At 44.4% G+C, this 21,088-nt stretch overlaps 1 protein-coding gene across 4 annotated transcripts in view; it reads right to left on the bottom strand.

Moving 5' to 3' along the window:
• Window positions 1-267: 267 nt before the first annotated feature.
• LOC137366082 (cullin-9) overlaps window positions 268-21,088 on the bottom strand; it is a 413,970-nt gene continuing 393,149 nt past the window's right edge. For all 4 annotated transcript variants that reach the window (XM_068028163.1, XM_068028162.1, XM_068028164.1 and 1 more), the window contains exons 37-40: window positions 20,535-20,652; window positions 7,753-7,886; window positions 6,598-6,695; window positions 268-906 (exon numbers count right to left, since the gene is read on the bottom strand). In XM_068028163.1, coding sequence (XP_067884264.1) covers window positions 723-906; window positions 6,598-6,695; window positions 7,753-7,886; window positions 20,535-20,652 — 534 coding nt within the window. In that variant the 3' untranslated portion in view covers window positions 268-722. The remainder of the gene's footprint in view (window positions 907-6,597; window positions 6,696-7,752; window positions 7,887-20,534; window positions 20,653-21,088) is intronic.

Raw genomic sequence — 21,088 nt, 5'->3', positions numbered from 1 at the left:
CGTAGGTTAGAACTTGGGAAAGAGTGTTGAAAATGCTAAAATGGAGAAGATAAAGATAGAGTGGCAATGGAGGTGAGGTAGGGACAGTGGTATTTCAAGAGGAGACAGACTGACTGTCAGACTTTGAATGGCGAAAGTTGGGTTAGGATTAAACAGGTTTCTAAACACAGTCTCTTAGATTTTTTGTAAAATTCTGATTTCCCCTGATTTTTCTTTGTTTAAAAACCCCACTGGAAGGGGGAGGAAAAACAAGCCCAATTCTATACATTAGAAGAAAGTGTTTTATTTTCATAACTTGCATAACTGGAATTTGTCAGAAAGATAGAACATTATATATGAACTATATCAGCTTTCAGCTAAGTAGAGGCTTCACTGCTTTTGTTCTTTTTGCTGAATACAGCGACCATTTCCCAGAAGCAGCTCAGTAGCAGTTCATCAACGACTCTCTCCAAGGGGTGAGATGTTAACAAAATAAAAGAAAAAGATGATGTCCTCAGAATTTCTCCTTCGTTGTTTTTTTAAAAACCTGAACACCAAAAAAAAACTTCTTTAAATCAAAAAGAGAAGCCAGTTAACCAGAAGTGGCACAACAAAAAAAAAGTGTTCTGCGATCCGCGCGCACTAAGATATTTTCATCTGACTATTGAGAGTTACATTTCATTTTTTTAAATCGTCCACTTATTCAGAATATATATATATATCTATAAAAAACTCAACTCTCTTTAGTCATAAACATCGTCTTCTAGGTAAAAGAAATCTCTCTCCAGGTTCTCTGATTCATCATCTGAAAAATCATCTTCATCAATATCTTCATCCTCATCATATGTGTCATGCCACTCTGGGACATATTCATCATCATCATCATATTCTCCATCCTCTTCCTCAGTTTGACTGCCTGACTTCACTCTGTACAATAAACAGAAAGAGTTACTATTTTATATATAGCAATAGCATGCCCTGCACTGTAATGATAAGATTACTAATGAGGATCAAGGACACATTCCTCAGTTCCCATTAGATACTTTTTTCTTATTTCAAGGATATAATCTCAGTCCAATTAACTGCACAATATTTCGTTGAAGTGAATGTTTAATGCACAATAATTCAAAAGCCATCACAGTCAAAACTTGTTCTGCCTGCAGCTGTACTGGGACCAATTAATACAATCACAGAAAGTTTATAGCACAGAAAGAGGAAAAATATTCTTTGAGCATAGAAAATACAACACAAGATGAATATCAAACATTGGGCAAAGACGTTGGAAGAAACGTTTTTAAGGAATGAATACAAAGACCAATGGAACATGATTCGTATTCCACCAGTTAAGCTGATATATATTAATTTTTTTTTTATTATTCGTCTCCTGGGATGTGGGTGTCACTGGCTAGGCCAGCATTTATTTTCCATCCCTAATTGCCCTTGAGAAGGTGGTGGTGAGCTGCCTTCTTGAACCACTGCAGTCCCTGTGGGGTTGGTACACCAACAGCGCTATTAGGAAGGAAGTTCCAGGATTTTGACCCAGCGACAGTGAAGGAATGGCGATATAGTTCCAAGTCAGGATGGTGTGTGACTTGGAGGGGAACTTGCAGGTGGTGATGTTCCCATGTATTTGCTGTCATTGTCCTTTTAGTTGGTAGAGGTCGCGGGTTTGGAAGGTGCTGTCTAAGGAGCCTTGGTGCATTGCTGCAGTGCATCTTGTAGATGGTACACACTGCTGCCACTGTGCATCGGTGGTGGAGGGAGTGAATGTTTGTAGATGGGGTGCCAATCAAGCGGGCTGCTTTGTTCTGGATGTTGTCGAGCTTCTTGGATGTTGGAGCTGCACCCATCCAGGCAAGTGGAGAGTATTCCATCACACTCCTGACTTGTGCCTTGTCGATGGTGGACAGGCACTGGGGAGTCAGGAGTTGAGTTACTTGCCTCAGGATTCCTAGCCTCTGACCTGCTCTTGTAGCCACGGTATTTATATCAATGATATAATGATAACCCCCAGGATGTTGATAGTGGGGGATTCAGGAATGGTAATGCTGTTGAATGTCATGGGGAGATGGTTAGATTCTCTCTTGTTGGAGATGGTCATTGCCTGGCACTTGTGTGGTGCGAATGTTACTTGCCACTTATCAGCCTAAGCCTGGATATTGTCCAGGTCTTGCTGCATTTCTACACGGACAGCTTCCTGGACTGGGTATACAGGGCATAGTTTCAAAGTTTGCAGAAGATATTGAAAATCAAATGTAGTAAACAACAAGCAGAATGCCGACAGACTTCAGGAAGAACATAAGAACGGGAGTAGACCATTTAGCCTCTCGAAGTTGTTCTACCATTCAATGAGGTCATGGCTGATCTGCAACCTAACTCCATGTACCCGCCTGTGCACCATATCCCTTCATACCTTTGGTTAACAAAAATCCATCAATCTCAGTTTGAAAATTAACAATTGATCTGGCATCAATAGCCATTTGTGGAAGAGAGTTCCAAACTTCTACCACATTTTGTGTTTAGAAATGTTTCTTAATTTCACTCCTGAAATGTCTAGCTCTAATTTTTAGAATATGCACCCTGGTTCTAGACTCCCCGACCAGAGGAAATGGTTTCTCCCAATCTACCTTATCTGCTTCCCTTAATATCTTGAAAACTTTGATCAAAACATCCCTTAACATTCTAAATTCCAATGAATATACAACCCTAGTTTGTTTACTCCCTCCTAATTTAACCTTTGGAGTCCAGGGATCATTCTGGTAAATCTACACTGCAGTCCCAAGGCCAATATACCCTTCCTAAGGCGTGGTGTCCACAATGCAGATAAGGACATGGATTGGTGAAATGGGCAGACACACGGTCGGCACAATTTAACAGAGAAGTATGAAGAGATTCATTTCAATAGGAACAACGAGGAGAGAGAATACATATTAAATAATACAATTTCAAAGGGGTTGCAGAAACAGAGAGAACTGGGGTGTGTATAAGTCTTTGACGGTGGCAACAACTTATAGTTATGTCGCGCCTTTAACGTAATAAAACATCCCAGGGGCATTATAAAACAAAGTCTGCCACCGAGCCACATAAGGAGATATTAGGTCAGATAACCAAAAGCTTGGTCAAAGAGATAGTTTTTAAAGGAGGGTCTTAAAAAGAGAAAAGAGAGGTGGAAAGACAGAAAGGAGTAGGGAGGGTAGTGCAGGCAACTGAAGGTACAGTCACCAATGGTGGAGCGAATAAAATCAAGGATGCACAAGAGGTCAGAAATAGAGGAGTGCAGATATCTTGCAGATTTATGGGATTGAAGGAGATTAGAGAGATAGGGAGGGGCCAGACCATGGAGGGATTTGATAACAAGGATGAGAATTTTAAAATCAAGATGTTGCTTGACTGGGAGCCAATGCAGGTCAGTGAGCACAGGGGTGATAGGGGTATGGGACTTGGTGTGAGTTAAGACACAGGGAGCAGAGTGATGCCCTCAGGATAACCGACAGTAAAATGTAGGAGACAAGCCAGTGCAAGAATAGTCAAGTTGAGAGGTAATTTTTAAAAAATTCTTTCATGTGATGGGGGCGTCACAGGCCAGGCCAGCATTTATTGCCCGTCCCTAATTGCCCTTGAACTGAGTGGCTTGCTATGCCATTTCGAGGGCATGGAAGAGTTAACCACATTGCTGTGGATCTGGAGTCACATGTAGGCCAGACCAGGTAAAGACAGCAGATTTCCTTCCCTAAAGGACATTAGTGAACCAGATGGGTTTTTACAACAATCGACAATGGTTTCATGGCCATCATTAGACTAGCTTTTAATTCCAGATTTATTAATTGAATTCAAATTCCACCTTCTGCTGTGGTGGGATTCGAACTAATGTCCCCAGAGCAATACCTGGGTTTCTGGGTTACTAGTCCAGTGACAATACCCAGTACGCCACCGCCTCCCCCATTGAGGCCTGAAGAAGGGTTTCAGCAGATGAGCTGAGACAGGGACGAAGTTGGGTGATATTAGAGAGGTGGAAATAGGTGGTCTTAGTAATTGCATGAATACGAGGTCAGAAGCTCATCTCGGGGTCAAATATGACACCAAGGATATGAACAGACTGGTTCAATCTCAGACTGTTGCCAGGGAGAGGGATGGAATTAGTAGCTAGGGAATGGAGTTTGGAGTGGAGACCAAATACAATGGCTTCGGTCTTTCCAATACTTAATTGAAGAAAATGTCTGCTCATCAGTACTGGATGTCGGATAAACCTGATAATTTAGCAACAGTGGAGGAGTCGAGAGAGATGGTGGTGAAGTAGAGCTGAGCATCGTCAGCATATGTGTGAAAATGCTGTGCTTTCACATGATATCGCCGAGGGGCAATATGTAGGCGAGAAATAGGAGGGGGCCAAGGATAGACCCTTGGGGAACACCAGAGCTAACGGTGCAGGAGCAGGAAGAGAAATTATTTCAAGTGATTCTCTGGTTACGACTAGTAGATAAGACTAGAGTCAGGTGAGAGCAGTCCCACCCAGCTGGATGAAAGTGGAAAGGCGTTGGAGGAGGATGGCGTGGTCAACTGTGTCAAAGACTGCAGACAGGTCAAGAAGGACAAGCAGGGAAAGTTTACTTTTGTCACAGTTACACAGGATGTCATTTGTGATTTTGATAAGAGCTACTTCGGTATTGTGGCAGAGATGGAAACCCGATTGGAGGGATTCAAACATGGAGTTCTGCGAAAGATGGGAATGGATTTGGAAGGTGTCAACACATTCAAGGCTGGGCAAGTGGAGAAGGCTGTTAAAAAAGCATTCAAGATCTTTGGCTTTATAAAAAGAGGGAGAGAGGACAAAAGCAAGGAAGATAAGCTCAACCTTTATAAAACACTGGCGAGTCCCCATGTTGGAGGGCTGTGTTCAATTCTGGGCACCACACTTTAGAAAGGGTGCAGAAGATATTTACTAATGGTATCAGTGATGAGGAACTTCAATGAGGTGGGGAAGCTGAGGATATTCTCCTTGAAGCAGAAATTGTGAAGGGAGATTTGAGAGAGATGTTCAAAATCATGAATGGTGTCAGAGTAATTAAGAAAAAACGCATTCCAGTGGCAGAAGAGTCAGCAACCAGAGGGCATAGATTTAAAGTGAATGGCAAAGACAAGGGGTGACACATGGGGAAAAAAATAAGTTGCACAGCAAGTTGTTGTGACCTTGAATGTATTGCCTGAAAGGATGGTGGAAACAGATTCATTTTAAATCATGTCTATTTATTCAGTTACATGCCTTTCACATCTCCCATTTAAAAGCAAAAGAAAAGCCCCAGATGTGGTCACTCAAAAAGCAACTACTCTGAGAAGCAACTGACATTCCCACTAAGCCGCATGGCCGTGCATAATAGTTGAAAGGGGTCGTGCAATTAAACAGATTGCCCATGCACTCCCAAAAAATTAGAGTTTTTTTTTTAAAACTCGCTCATGGGATGTGGGCGTCACTGGCCAGGCCAGCATTTATTGCCCATCCCCAATTGCCCTTGAACTGAGTGGCTTGCTAGGCCATTTAAAAGTCAACCACATTGCTGTAGGTCTGGAGTCACATGGAGTCCAGACCAGGTAAGGACAGCAGATTTCCTTGCCTAAAGGACATTAGTGAACCAGATGAGTTTTTGCAACAATTGACAATGTTTCGTGGTCACCATCAGACTAGCTTTTTACTTATTCCAGATTTATAAACTGAATTCAAATTTCACCATCTGCCGTGGTGGGATTCGAACTCATGTCCTCAGAGCATTAGCCTGGGCTCTGGATTACTAGTCCAGTGACATGACAACGAGGCCATCACTTCTAGCAATAGCACGCAGGCAAGGGAGAAAGAAGTAAAGGTAGGTTATACTATTGCTAGTGGCTTTTATTTTGTTTAGTGTATATAGGTTTGCTTTTTAATCTTGTAGTGGGTAACATGAAAATATTATTTTTATATTTTAGAACAAATGTCTCTATCCGAGATGAAGAACAGCTGAAGTTGCAAAGGTAAGTTAATTATACTGTTATTTCTTAACCTTTCTCCCTTCAGGCATAAAGGTCTCTATATTGGTAAAATACAAAACATTTCGTACAAACCCAGCCACTCTATCAAAGATTACTTCATTCTCCATGGATTCCGCAACGAACCACAATTCAAATGTCTGCCCCTAAACACCAGAGTCTATTTCTCACTGTCTGCCTCATAACACCAGTGTCTCTTTCTCACTCAATAACACCAGGGACTATTTCTCACTCACTGTCTGCCCCTAAACACCAGAGTCTATTTCTCACTCAATCTCTGCTCCATAACACCAGGGTCTATTTCTCACTCACTCTCTGCTCTAAAACACCAGGGTCTATTTCTCACTCAATCTCTGCTACATAACACCAGTGTCTATTTCTCACTCACTGTCTGCCCCTTAACACCAGTGTCTATTTCTCACTGTCTGCCTCATAACATCAGTGTCTATTTCTCACTCAATCTCTGCTCCATAACACCAGGGTCTATTTCTCACTGTCTGCCTCATAACACCAGTGTCTATTTCTCACTCAGTGTCTGCTCCATAACACCAGGGTCTATTTCTCACTCTGTGCATTACTCCACATTACTCCTGGACTTACTCTTTGGTGGAATCAGATGGCCCCGTGTTTGAATGGTCTGTGGACTGAACTTCATTTTGGTCGACTCCCTGCTTTGGCTGAAATCCCACTCTGAAATCCTGAAATAGCAGATTTAACATCAATTATTTTGTGCATATATCTTGTGAAACTAGCAGCACATTATCTGTCAAAACGGTATTACAACCTGAGCTCTTTAGATTTTCAGACTGCAAACATCTCAGCCTTTACTGATCACTCCCTCATCTAAGTGAATCAAGTTCCATTCTAATGGCATGCTGATTTGGAACTGCTCTCCTCTGCTTCCATTCTGGTCACTGGTGTAGATCATGTCATCTGGGAGAAGTCCCTGTTTCTCAGCCTTTACCTTTTATTTTCCATGATGATTATGATGTAACTCTTTTGAGGAAAATGGGGAAATAAACCATTTTATCGGTTTCCTCATCTACCTTTCTATCATTTGAATTATCCTCATTAAAAGTTATCCATTCCTCCTCCTTTGAACATGTTGATTTGTGCCAGGGAAGAGCCCCTTCGACACATTGGATCTCAAGTGCCACACCTTCATTTGTTGCGAGTGATCTTCGGCAGGTGCCTACTGGCAGAATATTCTTCATCCATCGGAAACATCACCTCACCATATGCACAGTTTCCAGAAGATCATTGGACAGTGATAGGAGTGGAAACACTGGGGGTGGTTTATTCCCCTGCATAGCTGGGGGTTGCACAGGCCTTGGGACATGACCCTGACTGACTGCATCTGCTTGGAAGCAGCCTATTTAGTGCATACAGAACTTGGAGCACAGTGGTTTGTGGGACTACAGCAGGCAATGGCACTGGATACAACAACTCACTGAGCTAAGTACAGAACTCAACCGCAGCATCACGGGAAGGATCCCAGGAGAGGCCATGCACTTTCCCCAGGAAGCATTGGTTAAATCCAAGGGCGAGTTAGCGCTTCCATATTGAAATGCTAGCTGAATACAGAGTGGCATTGGTAGTTGCTTTAAGACATCTCCTTTCTTTTCCTGTGTAGCTTGGGAAAACCAACAAGAGCAGGGAAAAAAGTTCCTCTCCAAAAGAGAATCTTCACATTTGTAATTTCACTTGCTGCTGCAAACCGATTTTGCTCTGGTGTTTTATTGCAGTATGAATTACCTGTGTTGAGTGCTGGAGGATGGCGAGCAGCCTCTCTTGTATCCTGCGGATCAGTTCCAGTCCCGTGTTCAAGTGTTCTGGTTTCAAAAGGCGAATACAGGAAGCCAGGTCCGTGCACTGCAGCAGTGTCTCCTCTGAGAAAGGTCAGATAATGTTTCAGATACAGACACCCTCTCACTATAATAATAGCACCTTTAACACAGTACAACATTCCAAGGTGCTTCACAGGAGTGCTATCAGACAAAACTGGATAACAGTCACATTTGGTGATATTAGGACAAAAGCCTGGTAAAAGAGGTACGTTATAAGCGTCTTAAAGCACGAGAGGGATAGAGAAATGGAGATATATTCCAGAGCTTAGAGCGTAGGCAATGAAGACTCAGCCACCAATGGTGGAATATTCAAAATCGAGATCAAGCAGAGGCTAGAATTAGAAAAAGGCAGAGATAAGAAGCTATGAACTAGGAGCAGGAGTATGCTGCTATATGGCCCATTGAGCCTGCTCTACCATTCAATAAGATCATGGCTGAACCTCTACATTAACTCCACTTTCTCACCCTATCCTCTATCTCAGATGGTTCTCGGGCTGGAGGAGGTAGAAAGGGTCGAGGCCAAGGATTTGAACACAGGGACAAGAATTATCTGCTGAATGTAGGGGACCCCAATGTGGAAGAAAACCCATGTGCTTGGTCTGAGTGAGTTTTGAAGTTTCTGAATGGTTTATTTAAATTCTCTAAACAAGTTCCCAACATGTGCAGAGAAAACCCATAATTTTCCATTTTAAAAAGAATATATTTTTGAGAAAACGATGGCAACCCAACCCTTGCTGGTCTCTCAGACCTGAAGCCGCAACTCTTACTGCAGCTGAACTGATAGGAAATTCCATCATGTATGACTATTTATCCTACAGTTCAAGAACCTCAGAGCCTTTTGAAAACAAGTTAAAAACACTATTTTTCAGATGGTAAATGAAAACGTAAGCCACAGGCCTGGAAAAGCCTTGCAGATAATTGAGAGGTGCAGATAGAAAACATGTAAAGGATCAAGATTCCATGAAAAGAATAATGTTCAAGATCAGATACACATTGCCTTTAACCAGCCTAGTTGCAACACACCAAGCATGGAAAGATTTGGAATTTTAGGGAATTTGCCAATATACAGGAAGTATATTGTGAATTGTGAATCAATGAGAAACCTTGCATTAATTTAGTGCCTCATCACATCTCAAACATCCCAAAGCACTTCTTGTACAATTATTTCACAGTCTATGTTTTTATGTAGGTGAGCTTTTCTGTGCACAGCAAGATTCCACATACAGCAGCAGTGAGATCAATGCTCACTCAATCTTTGGTGCTGGTAGCTGAGGAATAAATATTAGCCAGGATACCAAGAGAACTTGTTGCTTTTCCAAATCTTGCCATAGAATCATTTCCATCCACCTCAACAGGCACTCAGGGCCCTTGGTTTGACAGCTCATCCAAAATATGGTGCATTTGACAATGTTGCAACTCCCTCAGCATTGCACGGTCACCAACCTAGACCGTGCACTCGAATCCTGTAGCTCAGCAAAAGCAACCTGAAGTGGGAGGTTAATGTGGAAATTGTACCAAAGGTCGAAAGAGTGAGCTGACTTCAATATGCTGGGCTACAAAAGGAATTCAAGTTAGCCATTAATCCTGTTGGAAAATGCCCCTGTGAGTACATAATCAGGCTCAGATGTAAAGCTATCTAGATCTAAATAGCTTCACATATCATTTAGTCCCACAGATGTGTATGCAACTTCTCAGGATGTGGGCCACACTGGCAATGCTGAATTTAATGCCCATCACTAGTCCTCCTGAGAGGTGGTAAGAGGCCTACTTGTGGAAAATATTAACTTTTAATACAGAGTGGGCACTTGACAATACTGGTCAGTTAGGAATCAAGCAGGGGAGGTGGTGGCATAGTGGTATTGTCACTGGACTAGTAACCCAGAGTATTCCCCAGGGGACACGGGTTCGAAGGTGGAATTTGAATTCAATTATGAAAAAAAATCTGGAATTAAAAGCCATGAAACCATTGTTGATTGTTGTAAAAACCCATCTGGTTCACTAATGTCCTTTAGGGAAGGAAATCTGCTGTTCTTACCTGGTCTGGCCTACATGTGACTCCAGATCCACAGTAATGTGGTTTAAAGGTCTGCTTGGGTCTGCAAATGAAACCTGACCCGAGCCTGACAGAATTACATCCGATCCGAGCCCGACCCGGCCCGAGTGCTTTCATTTTTTCCCGCGCCCGACCCGACCATCTGTTAACCTAGCTTCCGTTCTTCACTTTGTTGCTTATCTGCACAAGCTTAATAAAACTGTAACTAAACAACCTTTCAAGTCCAAAAAGTACATTAACATTGGAGCCAAGTACTGGAGGTGGTGAAAGAGTGTGTCCAACCTGGCCCGAGCCAGAGTGCCGGACCCGGAAGAGCAACCCGACCCGAACCCGACACATGTCGTTGGGTGCCATCGGGTTTGGGTTGGACAGTCATGCTCTAATGCCTGATATAGTCATACTCACGGAATCATACTTCACAGACAATGTCCCAGACACTGCCATCACCATCCCTGGGTATGCCCTGTCCCACCGGCAGGACAGACCCAGTAGAGGTGGTGGCACAGTGGTATACAGTCGTGAAGGAGTTGCTCTGGGAGTCCTCAACATTGGCTCCAGACCCCATGAAGTCTCATGGCATCAGGTCAAACATGGGCAAGGTAACCTCCTGTTGATTACCACCTACCGCCCTCCCTCAGCTGATGAGTCAGTACTCCACCATATTGAACACCACTTGGAGGAAGCACTGAGGGTGGCAAGGGCACAGAATGTACTCTGGGTCGGGACTTCAACGTCCATCACCAAGAGTGGCTCGGTCGCACCACTACTGACCGAGCTGGCGAGTCCTAACGGACATAGCTGCTAGACTGGGTCTGCAGCAGGTGGTGGGGGAACAACATACTTGATCTCATCCTCACCTATCTGCCTGCCGCAGATGCATCTGTCCATGACAGTATTTTTGGGAGTGACCAACGCACAGTCCTTGTGGAGACAAAGTCCCGTCTTCACACTGAGGGTATCCACGATCGTGTTGTGTGGCATTACCACCGTGCTAAATGGGATAGATTTCGAACAGATTTAGAAATGCAAAACTGGGCAGCCATGAGGCGCTGTGGAGTATCAGCAGCAGCAGAATTGTATTCAACCACAATCTGTAACCTCATGGCCCGGCATATCCCCCACTCTACCATTACCATCAAGCCAGGAGACCAACCCTGGTTCAATGAATAGTGCAGGAGGGCATGCCAGGAGCAGCAGCAGGCATACCTCAAAATGAGGTGTCAACCTGGTGAAGCTACATCACAGGACTACTTGCTTTCCAAACTGCGTAAGCAGCATGCGATAGACAGAGCTAAGCGATGCCACAATCAACGAATCAGATCTAAGCTCTGCAGTCCTGCCACATCCAGCTGTGAATGGTGGTGGACAATTAAACAATTAACAGGAGGTGACTCCACAAACATCCCCATCCTCTACAATGGTGGTGCCCAGCACATCAGTGCGAAAGATAAGGCTGAAGCATTTGCAACAATCTTCAGCCAGAAGTGCCGAGTTGATGATCCATCTCAGCCTCCTCCTGAAGTCACCAGCATCACAGATACCAGATTTCATCCAATTCGATTCACTCCGCGTGATATCAAGAAACGACTGAAGGCACTTGCTACTGCAAAGGCTATGGGTCCTGACAACATTCCGGCAATAGTACTGAAGACCTGTGCTCCAGAACTTGCCGCGCTCCTAGCCAAGCTGTTCCAGTACCGCTACAACACTGGCATCTACCCTGCAATGTGGAAATTTTCCCAGGTATGTCCTGTACACAAAAAGCAGGACATGTTCAACCGGGCCAATTACCGCCCCATCAGCCTACTCTCAATCATCAGTAAAGTGATGGAAGGTGTCATCCACAGTGCTATCAAGCTGCACTTGCTTAGCAATAACCTGCTCAGTGACGCCCAGTTTGGGTTCCGCCAGGGCCACTCAGCTCCTGACCTCATTACAGCCTTGGTTCAAACATGGACAAAAGAGCTGAACTCAAGAGGTGAGGTGAGAGTGACTGCCCATGACACCAAGGCAGCATTTAACCAAGTATGGCATCAAGGAGCCCTAGCAAAACTGGAGTCAATGGGAATCAGAAGAAAAATTCTCCGCTGGCTGGAATTGTAACAAACGTAAAGGAAGATGGTTGTGGTTGTTGGAGGTCAATCATCTCAGTCCCAGGACATCACTGCAGGAGTTCATCAGGGTAGTGTCCTAGGCCCAACCATCTTCAGCTGCTTCATCAATCACCTTCCTTCAATCATAAGGTCAGAAGTGGGGATGTTCGCTGATGATTGCACAATGTTCAGCACCATTTGTGACTCCTCAGATACTGAAGCAGTCCGTGTAGAAATGCAGCAAGACCTGGACAATATCCTGGCTTAAGCCGATAAGTGGCAAATAACATTTGTGCCACACAAGTGCCAGGCAATGACCATCTCCAACGAGAGAATCTAACCATCTCCCCTTGACATTCAATGGCATTACCATCGCTGAATCTCCCACTATCAACATCTTGGGGGGTTACCATTGACCAGAAACTGAACTGGAGTAGCCATATCAATACTGTGGCTACAAGAGGTCAGAGGCTAGGAATCCTGAGGCGAGTAACTCACCTCCTGACTCCCCAAAGCCTGTCCACCATCTACAAGGCCCAAGTCAGGGGTGTGATGGAATACTCTCCACTTGCCTGGATGGGTGCAGCTCCAACAACACTCAAGAAGCTCGACACCATCCTGCACAAAGCAGCCTGCTTGATTGGCACCCCATCCACAAACACTCACTCCCTCCACCACCGATGCACAGTGGCAGCAGTGTGTACCATCTGCAAGATGCACTGCAGCAACGCACCAGGGCTCCTAGACAGCACCTTCCAATCCCGCGACCTCTACCAGCTAGAAGGGCAAGGGCAGCAAATGCATGGAAACACCACCACCTGCAAGTTCCCCTCCAAGTCACACACCATCCTGACTTGGAACTATATCACCGTTCCTTCACAGTTGCTGGGTCAAAATCCTAGAACTCCCTTCCTAACAGCACTGTGGGTATACCAACACCCACATGGACTGCAGCGGTTCACGAAGGCAGCTCACCACCACCTTCTCAAGAGAAAATTAGGGATGGGAAATAAATGCTGATCTGGCCAGCGACACCCACATCCCATCAAACGAATAATAAAAAAAATGTCAGACTGGAGTCACCTGTGGATCAGAATGAATATGGGTGATAGGTTCCCTTCCCTAAGGACGACCAAGGATCAAATTGGATTTTTGTAACATTCAGTTTTCATTGTTTTTTTCAAATTACTCGAGTAATTCTAATAAATGCACTCCTGGCCGGCCTCGCATTATCCACTCTTCATAAACTTGAGCTCATCCAAAACTCTGCTTCTCGTATTCTAGCTCGCGTCAAGTACCTCTCACCCTGTGCTCTCTCACCTTCATTGGTTCCTGACATTTTTTTTTTTTATTTGTTTGTGGGATGTGGGTGTTGCTGGCAAGGTCAGCATTTGTTGCCCATCCCTAATTGCTCCTGACAACTGAATGGCTTGCTAGGCTATTTCAGAGGGCATTTTAAGAGTCAACCACATTGCTGTGGGTCTGGAGTCACATGTAGGCCAGACCAGGTAAGGACAGCAGATTTCCTTCTCTAAAGGACATTAGTGAAGCAGATGGGTTTTTATAACAATTGACAATGGTTTCATGGTCACCATTAGACTAGCTTTTAATTCCAGATTTATTAATTGAATTCAAATTTCACCATCTGCCATGGCGGGATTCAAACCCATGTCCCCAGAGCATTAGCCTGGGCTCTGGATTAAGTCCATGACATTACCACTAAGCCACCAGGTAAAATCTCACTCTCAGGTTCAAATCCCTCCATAGCCTCGCCCCTTCCTATTTGGGAACAGCCTCCAACCCAACAACTCTGTGCTCCTCCGCCTTTGGCCTACTGTGTATCTCCGACTTCCTTCATTGGTCACAGGCTTCCGGTCGCAAAAACAACCCTCGACCATCACCCTCTGCCTCCTGCCACTAAGCCAATTTTGGATCCAATTTGCCAAATTGCCCTGGATCCCATGGGCTCTTAACTTCTTGACCCATCTCCCATGCGGGACCTTATCAAAAGCCTTACTGAAGTCCATGTGGACTACATCAACTGCTTTACCCTCATCTACACCCCTTGTCACCTTCTCGAAAAATTCAAACAAATTTGTTAGACACGATCTCCCCCTGACAAAGCCATGCTGACTATCCTTGATCAATCCCTGCCTCTCCAAGTGGAGATTAATCCTGTCACTCAGAATTTTTTCCAATAGTTTTCCTACCACTGATGTTGTACTCACTGGCCTGTAATTACCTGGTTTATCCCGACTACCACAGTCGGTCCAGTTCAGTTTCTGGTCAATGGTAACCCCCAGGATGTTGATGGTGGGGGAATTCAGTAATGGTAATGCCACTGAATGTCGAGGAGAGATGGTTAGATTCTCTCTTGTTGGAGATGGTCATTGCCTGACACTTGTGTGGTGCAAATGTTACTTGCCACTTATCAGCCCAAGCCTGGATATTGTCCAGGTCTTGCTGCATTTCTGCACAGACTGCTTCAGTATCGGAGGAGTCACGAATGGTGAACATTGTGCAATCATCAGTGAACATCCCCACTTCTGACCTTATGATTAAAGGAAGGTCATTGATGAAGCAGCGGAAGATGGTTGGGCCTTGGACACTACCCTGAGGAACTCCTGCAGTGATGTCCTGGAGCTCAGATGATTGACCTCCAACAACCACAACCATCTTCCTTTGTGCTAGGTATGACTCCAGCCAGTGGAGAGCTTTCCCCCTAATTCCCATTGACTTCAATTTTGCTAGGGCTCCTTGATGCCATACTCGGTCAAATGCTGCCTTGATGTCAAGGACAGTCACTCTCACCTCATCTCTGGAATTCAGTTCTGGAATCTTTTGTCTATGTTTGGACCAAGGCTGTCAAGGTCTAGAGCCAAGTGGCCCTGGCAGAACCCAAAATGAGCGTCAGAGAGCAGGTTCTTGCTGAGTGACAGTGCTATCAAACGTCACTGAATGACACCTTCCATCACTTGGCTGCTGATGGAGTGGACTGACAGGGCAATAATTGGCCAAATTGTATTTGTCCTGCTTTTTGTGTACAGGACATATCTGGGGAAATTTCCACATTGTCGAGTAGATGCCAGAGTTGCAGCTGTACTGGAACAGCTTGGCTAGGGGCGCGGCTAGTTCTGGAGCATAAGTCTTCAGTACTACTACCGGGCTGCTGCCAGGGCCCATAGTCTTTACTGTATCCTTCACAAAAGAGGGGGATGATGCAGTCATTGTAGTTAAGGAGGAGGAGTGTGAAGTATTGGACATGATAAAAATAGGGAGAGAGGAAGTATTAAGGGGATTACCATCCTTGAAAGTAGATAAATAACCAGGGCCGGATGAAATATACCCTAGGCTGTTAAAGAAGCCAGGGAGGAAATAGCGGGTGATCTGGCCATCATTTTCCAATCCTCACTGGATACAGGTGTAATGCCAGAGGATTGGAGGACTGCTAACATTGTACCTTTGTTTAAAAGGGGAGTGAGGGATAGACTGAATAACTACAGACCAATCAGTCTAACCTTGGTAGTGGGCAAATTATTGGAATCAATTCTGACAGACAGGATAAACGGTCTCTTAGAACGGCATTGATTAATCAAGGATAGTTGTCAGCATGGTGTTGTCAAAGGAAGGTAGTGTGTGACGAACTTGATTGAATTTTTTGAAGAAGTAACAAGGAAGATAGATGAGGGTAGTGCGGTTGATGCGGTCTACGTGGATTTTAGCAAGGCTTTTGACATGGTCCCACATGGCAGACTGGTTAAATAAAAGCCCATGGGAACAAGGGGAATACAAAATTGGCTCAGTGGCAGGAAACAAAGGGTAATTGTCAACAGGTGTTTTAGCGACTGGAGGGCTGTTTCCAGTGGCGTTCCGCAGGGCTCAGTACTGGGTCCCCTGCTTTTTGTGGTATATATTAACGATGTGGACATAAATGTAGGGGGCATGATCAAGAAGTTTGCAAACAACGCAAAAATTGTGGTTGATTGTGAAGAAGATAACTGTAGACTGCAGGAAGATATCAATGACTGGTCAGCTGGGCAGAAAAGTGGCAAATGCAATTCAACCCAGAGAAGTGTGAGGTGACGCATTTGGGGAGGTCAAACAAGGCAAAGGAATACACGATTAATGGGAGGACACTGGGAGGTGTAGAGGCAGTGAGGGACCTTGGAGTATATGCCCACAGATCCCTGAAAGTAGCAGGGCAGATCGATAAGGTAGTTAAGAAGGCATATGGAATCCTTTCCTTTACTAGCCAAGGCATAGAATATGAGTCGGGAGATTATGCTGGAACTGTATAAAACACTGGTTAGGCCACAACTTGAGTATTGTGTGCAGTTCTGGTCGCCTGCTTACAGAAAGGATTGCACTAGAAAGGATAGAGAGCAGATTTACGAGGATGTTGCCAGGACTGGAAAATTGCAGCTATGAGGAAAGATTGGATAGGCTGGGGTTGTCCTCCTTGGAACAAAGAAGGCTGAGGGGAGATTTGATTGAGATGTACAAAATGGCCTGGATAGAGTGGATGGGGAGGGCCTATTTATCTTAGCAAAGGGACCAGTGACTAGGGGGCATAGATTTGAAGTGATTGGTAGAAGGATTAGAGGGGAGAGGAGGAAAAACGTTTTCACCCAGAGGATGGTGCGGATCTGGAACTCACTGCCTGCAAGGGTGGTACAGACAGAAACCCTCAACTCCTTTAAAAGGTGCCTGGAAGTGCACCTGAAGTGCCGTAACCTGCAGGACCAGAGACCAATTGCTGGAAAGTGGGATTACAAATCAGGAGCAGGAGTAGGCTACTCGGCCCTTCGAGCCTGCTCTGCCATTCAACAAGATCATGGCTGATCTGATTGTAACCTCAACTCCACATTCCCGCCTACCCCCGATAACCTTCCACCCCCTTGTTTATCAAGAATCTCTCTACCTCTGCCTTAAAAATATTCAAAGACTCTGCTTCCACTGCCTTTTGAGGAAGAGAATTCCAAAGATTCATGACCCTCAGAGAAAAAATTCTCATCTGTCTGAAATGGGTGATCCATTATTTTAAAACAGTGATCCCTAGTTCCAGATTCAGATTTTGGGCCGGCATTGACATGTGGCTTCTTTGTATACTGTAGCGTTCTATGATTCTATCCAGTGCTTTCTACTATTTCTTGATATCATGTGGAGAAAATCGAATTGGCTGAAGACTGACATGTGTGATGCTGGCGACCTCAGGAGGAAGTCTGAAAATGTTTGCAAATGCATCAACCTTGATTTGCACTGATGTGCTAGGCTCCCCACATCATTGAGGGTTAGTTGTTTTAATTGTTCACCACCATTCATGACTGGATGTGGCAGGACTGCAGGGCTTTGATTTGATCCATTCCTGTTAAATGCCTTAGGATGTTTTATGACATTAAATGTGCTGTATAAATGCAAGTTATTGTTGTAAGTGGTAGCACTTTCTTTTTAACTAGTCAACTTTTTTCTCCCTTCCTCTCGAACCAGCTATCTTATGCTGCAAACTGGTTCCTTAGATGTCAGCCATCTTCCAAGTCACGCTCTACTGGTTATTCTTTACAGGCAATCATACACAGTTTATGTCGACAAGCTATTTGACTTTGGTGGGGGTGTGAGGGGGTGGGGGGGGGGTCAGGGGAGGGGGAGCGTTGGAAGGGGGCAGAAGGAGTTAATTTCAATTTCATACTGCAGCTCTTGGCTAAATGCTAAATTTCTAATTGACACTGAGTCACAAAACAGGGAACAAAGAGCAGAGATTAATGATGTACATCAGCTCACAATTGTTGCCATTTGAAGACTAAAGGAGTTGGGGTTTCAGCTGCTTTCCTTGAGGGAGGAAAGAAAGTAACTGCAAGGAAATGAGGCTTCAAATAGTTTATTAAGAACTATGTCTTCCTCAAATTACAGTGTGCTTTTCACCATGTGGGCACACAGAATAGGACTAAAGGACAGAAGTACAAAAAGCAGTCACAGGAAAGGCCAGAACAAAAACCGATCTTCCCACAGACACCCGGTGAAGGTAGTTAATCCAGTCAATTGATAAAATTGAAAGAGTACTCTATCCTACCGTCATTTCAGAGATGTGCTTCCTGTAAGTGCCAGATCCTGCTGTCACTAACTTCCAGAGGGATTGAGTTAGACTTTTTTATATTTATATTTATTTTTATATTGAGATACAGCACTGACACAGGCCCTTCGGCCCACCGAGTCTGTGCCGACCAAGAGCCACCCATTTATACTAATCCTACACTAATTCCATATTCCTACCACATCTCCACCTGTCCCTATATTTCCCTACCACCTACCTATACTAGGGGCAATTTTATAATGGCCAATTTACCGATCAACCTGCAAGTCTTTGGCATGTGGGAGGAAACCGGAGCACCCGGAGGAAACCCACACAGACAAAGGGAGAACTTGCAAACTCCACACAGGCAGTACCCAGAATCGAACCCGGGTCCCTGGAGCTGTGAGGCTGCAGTGCTAACCACTGCACCGCCCTATTGAATGCATTATTTTAGTATAATTTTCAGAGGTAGGAGAAAGAACTGGGTATTCCTTAAAGTAGGAATCAATACATGATGGGAAATAAGAAAGAGACTAGATCCCTACACCTCCCTCAGTTTTCCCTTCTTTCTATAATTACCATATTAGTAAAGCCTAAGTTTGCTGTTACCCAATCATTATTTTTTGACCAGATAGTCAACCTTCACTCTTAACTTAGGTTGTGTCAGGCACAAGGGGCTTTGCCCCTCCATGTGGATATCAATTAACAATCTGGATTTAAGAAGTTAGACTTGGAGACATTACATTAGCACTTAGATCAGGAAAGGTTTACAAGAAATAATGATGAATTTGTACAAAACATTGTTTAGGTCACTGTTAGAGTACAGTGTGCAATTTTGGGCACCTCATTATAGAAAGGGCATTAAAGTCAGACAGTCTTGAGTGTAGATTCACTAGGATGATGCTAGGAGAGACCTGAGGTACAGGAACTATTCCCACAATAGCAGAGAAGGCTCAGAGGAGATTTGAGAAAGGTTTTTGAAAATCATCCTGTAAAAGTGTGAAAAGGGAAAGACTATTTCCTTGACAGAGTCAGTGACAAGCGATTATCAAATTAAAATTATCACAGAGAATAAGGATAGTTGGGAGACATTTCAATTTACAGGTTTCTGAAGGATGGGATGCTTTGCCAAAGGGAATGGTTGTTTTAAGGGGAAATCAGATAAATATTTAATGTAGACGAAGATACAAAGCTCTGAGCAGAAAACAGAACAGTCGGATCAATTTTGGGTTACTTTTACAAGGAGCCAGCAGAGACATGATGGAGCCCATGTCCGTATGCAGCAAGACCTGGACAACATAAGTGGCAAATAACATTCATGCCACACAAATGGCGAGTAATGACCATCTCAAACAAGAGAGAATCTAACCAGATGTTCAATGGCTGAAACCCCATGATCAACATCCTGGGGGGTTACCATTGATCAGAAACTGATCTGGACCAGCCACATAAATGCCATGGCTAAAAGAGCAGGTCAGAGGCTGGGAATTCTGTAATGAGTAACTCACCACCTGTCTCCCCAAAACCTGTCCACCATCTACAAGGCACAAGTCAGGAGTGTGATGGAATACTCTCCACTTGCATGGATGAGTGCAGTTCCAACAACACTCAAGAAGCTCAACACCATCCAGGCCAAAGCAGCCTGCTTGATTCGCACCCCATCTACCACCTTCAATATTCACTCCCCCCCAATCACTGACGCACAATGGCAGCAGTGTGCATCATCTACAAGATGCACTGCAGCGACTCACCAAGGCTCCGATAACAGCACATTCCAAACCTGCAACCTCTACCACCCAGAAGGACAAGGGCAACAGATGCATGGAAACACCACCACCTGCAAGTTCCCCCCCCGCCCCACCCAAGCCACACACCTGATTTGGAATTATATCGCCGTTCCTTTGTTGGTGGGTCATCGGAATAGTCTGGCATGCTAAATTTAGAATTTTTGGCAACATTTATTACCAAACCAGCCAACTGTAATTTTCTAAACAAAGCTTCTAATTGTTCCAAGTGGTCCTTCCAAGTGTCTCTGTATACCAACACATCGTCAAGGTAAAAAACACAGTCTCTGAAAAGTGGCTGGGGCATTTATTAGCACGAATGGTATCACTCGGCATTGGAAAAGACTCTAGTGTGACAAAGGTCGATATTTCTTTCGCTCGGGGTGTTAAAGGAACCTGCCAGTATCCCTTTAACAAAACTCCCTTCCTAACAGCACTGTTGGTATACCTACACCCCATAGACTGCAGCTGTTCAAGAAGGCAGCTCACCACCACCTTCTGGAGGGCAATTAGAGATGGGAAGTAAATGCTGGCCTAGCCAGCGATGCCCACATCCCCTAAAAGAATAAAATAACCTGCTCTGTTCTGAAAACATCTATAGTTCCCAAAGAAACGAGAAGCCCAAATGCAAATTATTTTTACCTTTTTAAATTTAAACAAATTTTACACCTTAATTCATGTATTGGGACTCACCCAGAAGGATCTGGAGGGCATTGGTGTGCAGCTCCAGGTTCTCTGTCTGTTGTTCCATTATATCCATCTTTTCAGTGTCCTGATTATAGTAACTGTACACACAAGAATAGGCCAATACCTGTTAAAAAACAGACACAAGCAGTGTTGAAGAAAGACAGCTACAGGGAGGCAACAGAAGTGCAAAGAGCCTGACAAACAATTCACAGACCCATTATTGCACTCACTATATGGTCTCATGCAACCCTTTTCCTGCAGCTCGTAACTGGGTAAAAATCCATCCACTCCTGAACTAAGCCAGATTGATGAAAGTCAAAGCATTATGAAAAGATAACGTCTCAAACCTCTTGTGGCCAGGCAGCCCCAACCGCCAGAGAGTAGGGGCGGGGGGCACAGGTTGGTCCAAAAGCCCCCAACAGAGCTCCAATCTTCATTGGATCACAGGCCAGAACACAGGGATCTCCTCTTAACAAAGGTAGCAGTACTCATAAGGAATCATTCTGAAGACTGTCCCAGGAGTGTTCAAGTATCTCTTTCTCTCAGATGCTGATTTACTA

The sequence above is a fragment of the Heterodontus francisci genome, chromosome 3, assembly GCF_036365525.1.
Source record: "Heterodontus francisci isolate sHetFra1 chromosome 3, sHetFra1.hap1, whole genome shotgun sequence".
Classification (NCBI taxonomy): domain Eukaryota; kingdom Metazoa; phylum Chordata; class Chondrichthyes; order Heterodontiformes; family Heterodontidae; genus Heterodontus; species Heterodontus francisci.
Note: the sequence above shows the minus strand (reverse complement) of the source record. Positions and strands in the feature narration are given on the sequence as shown.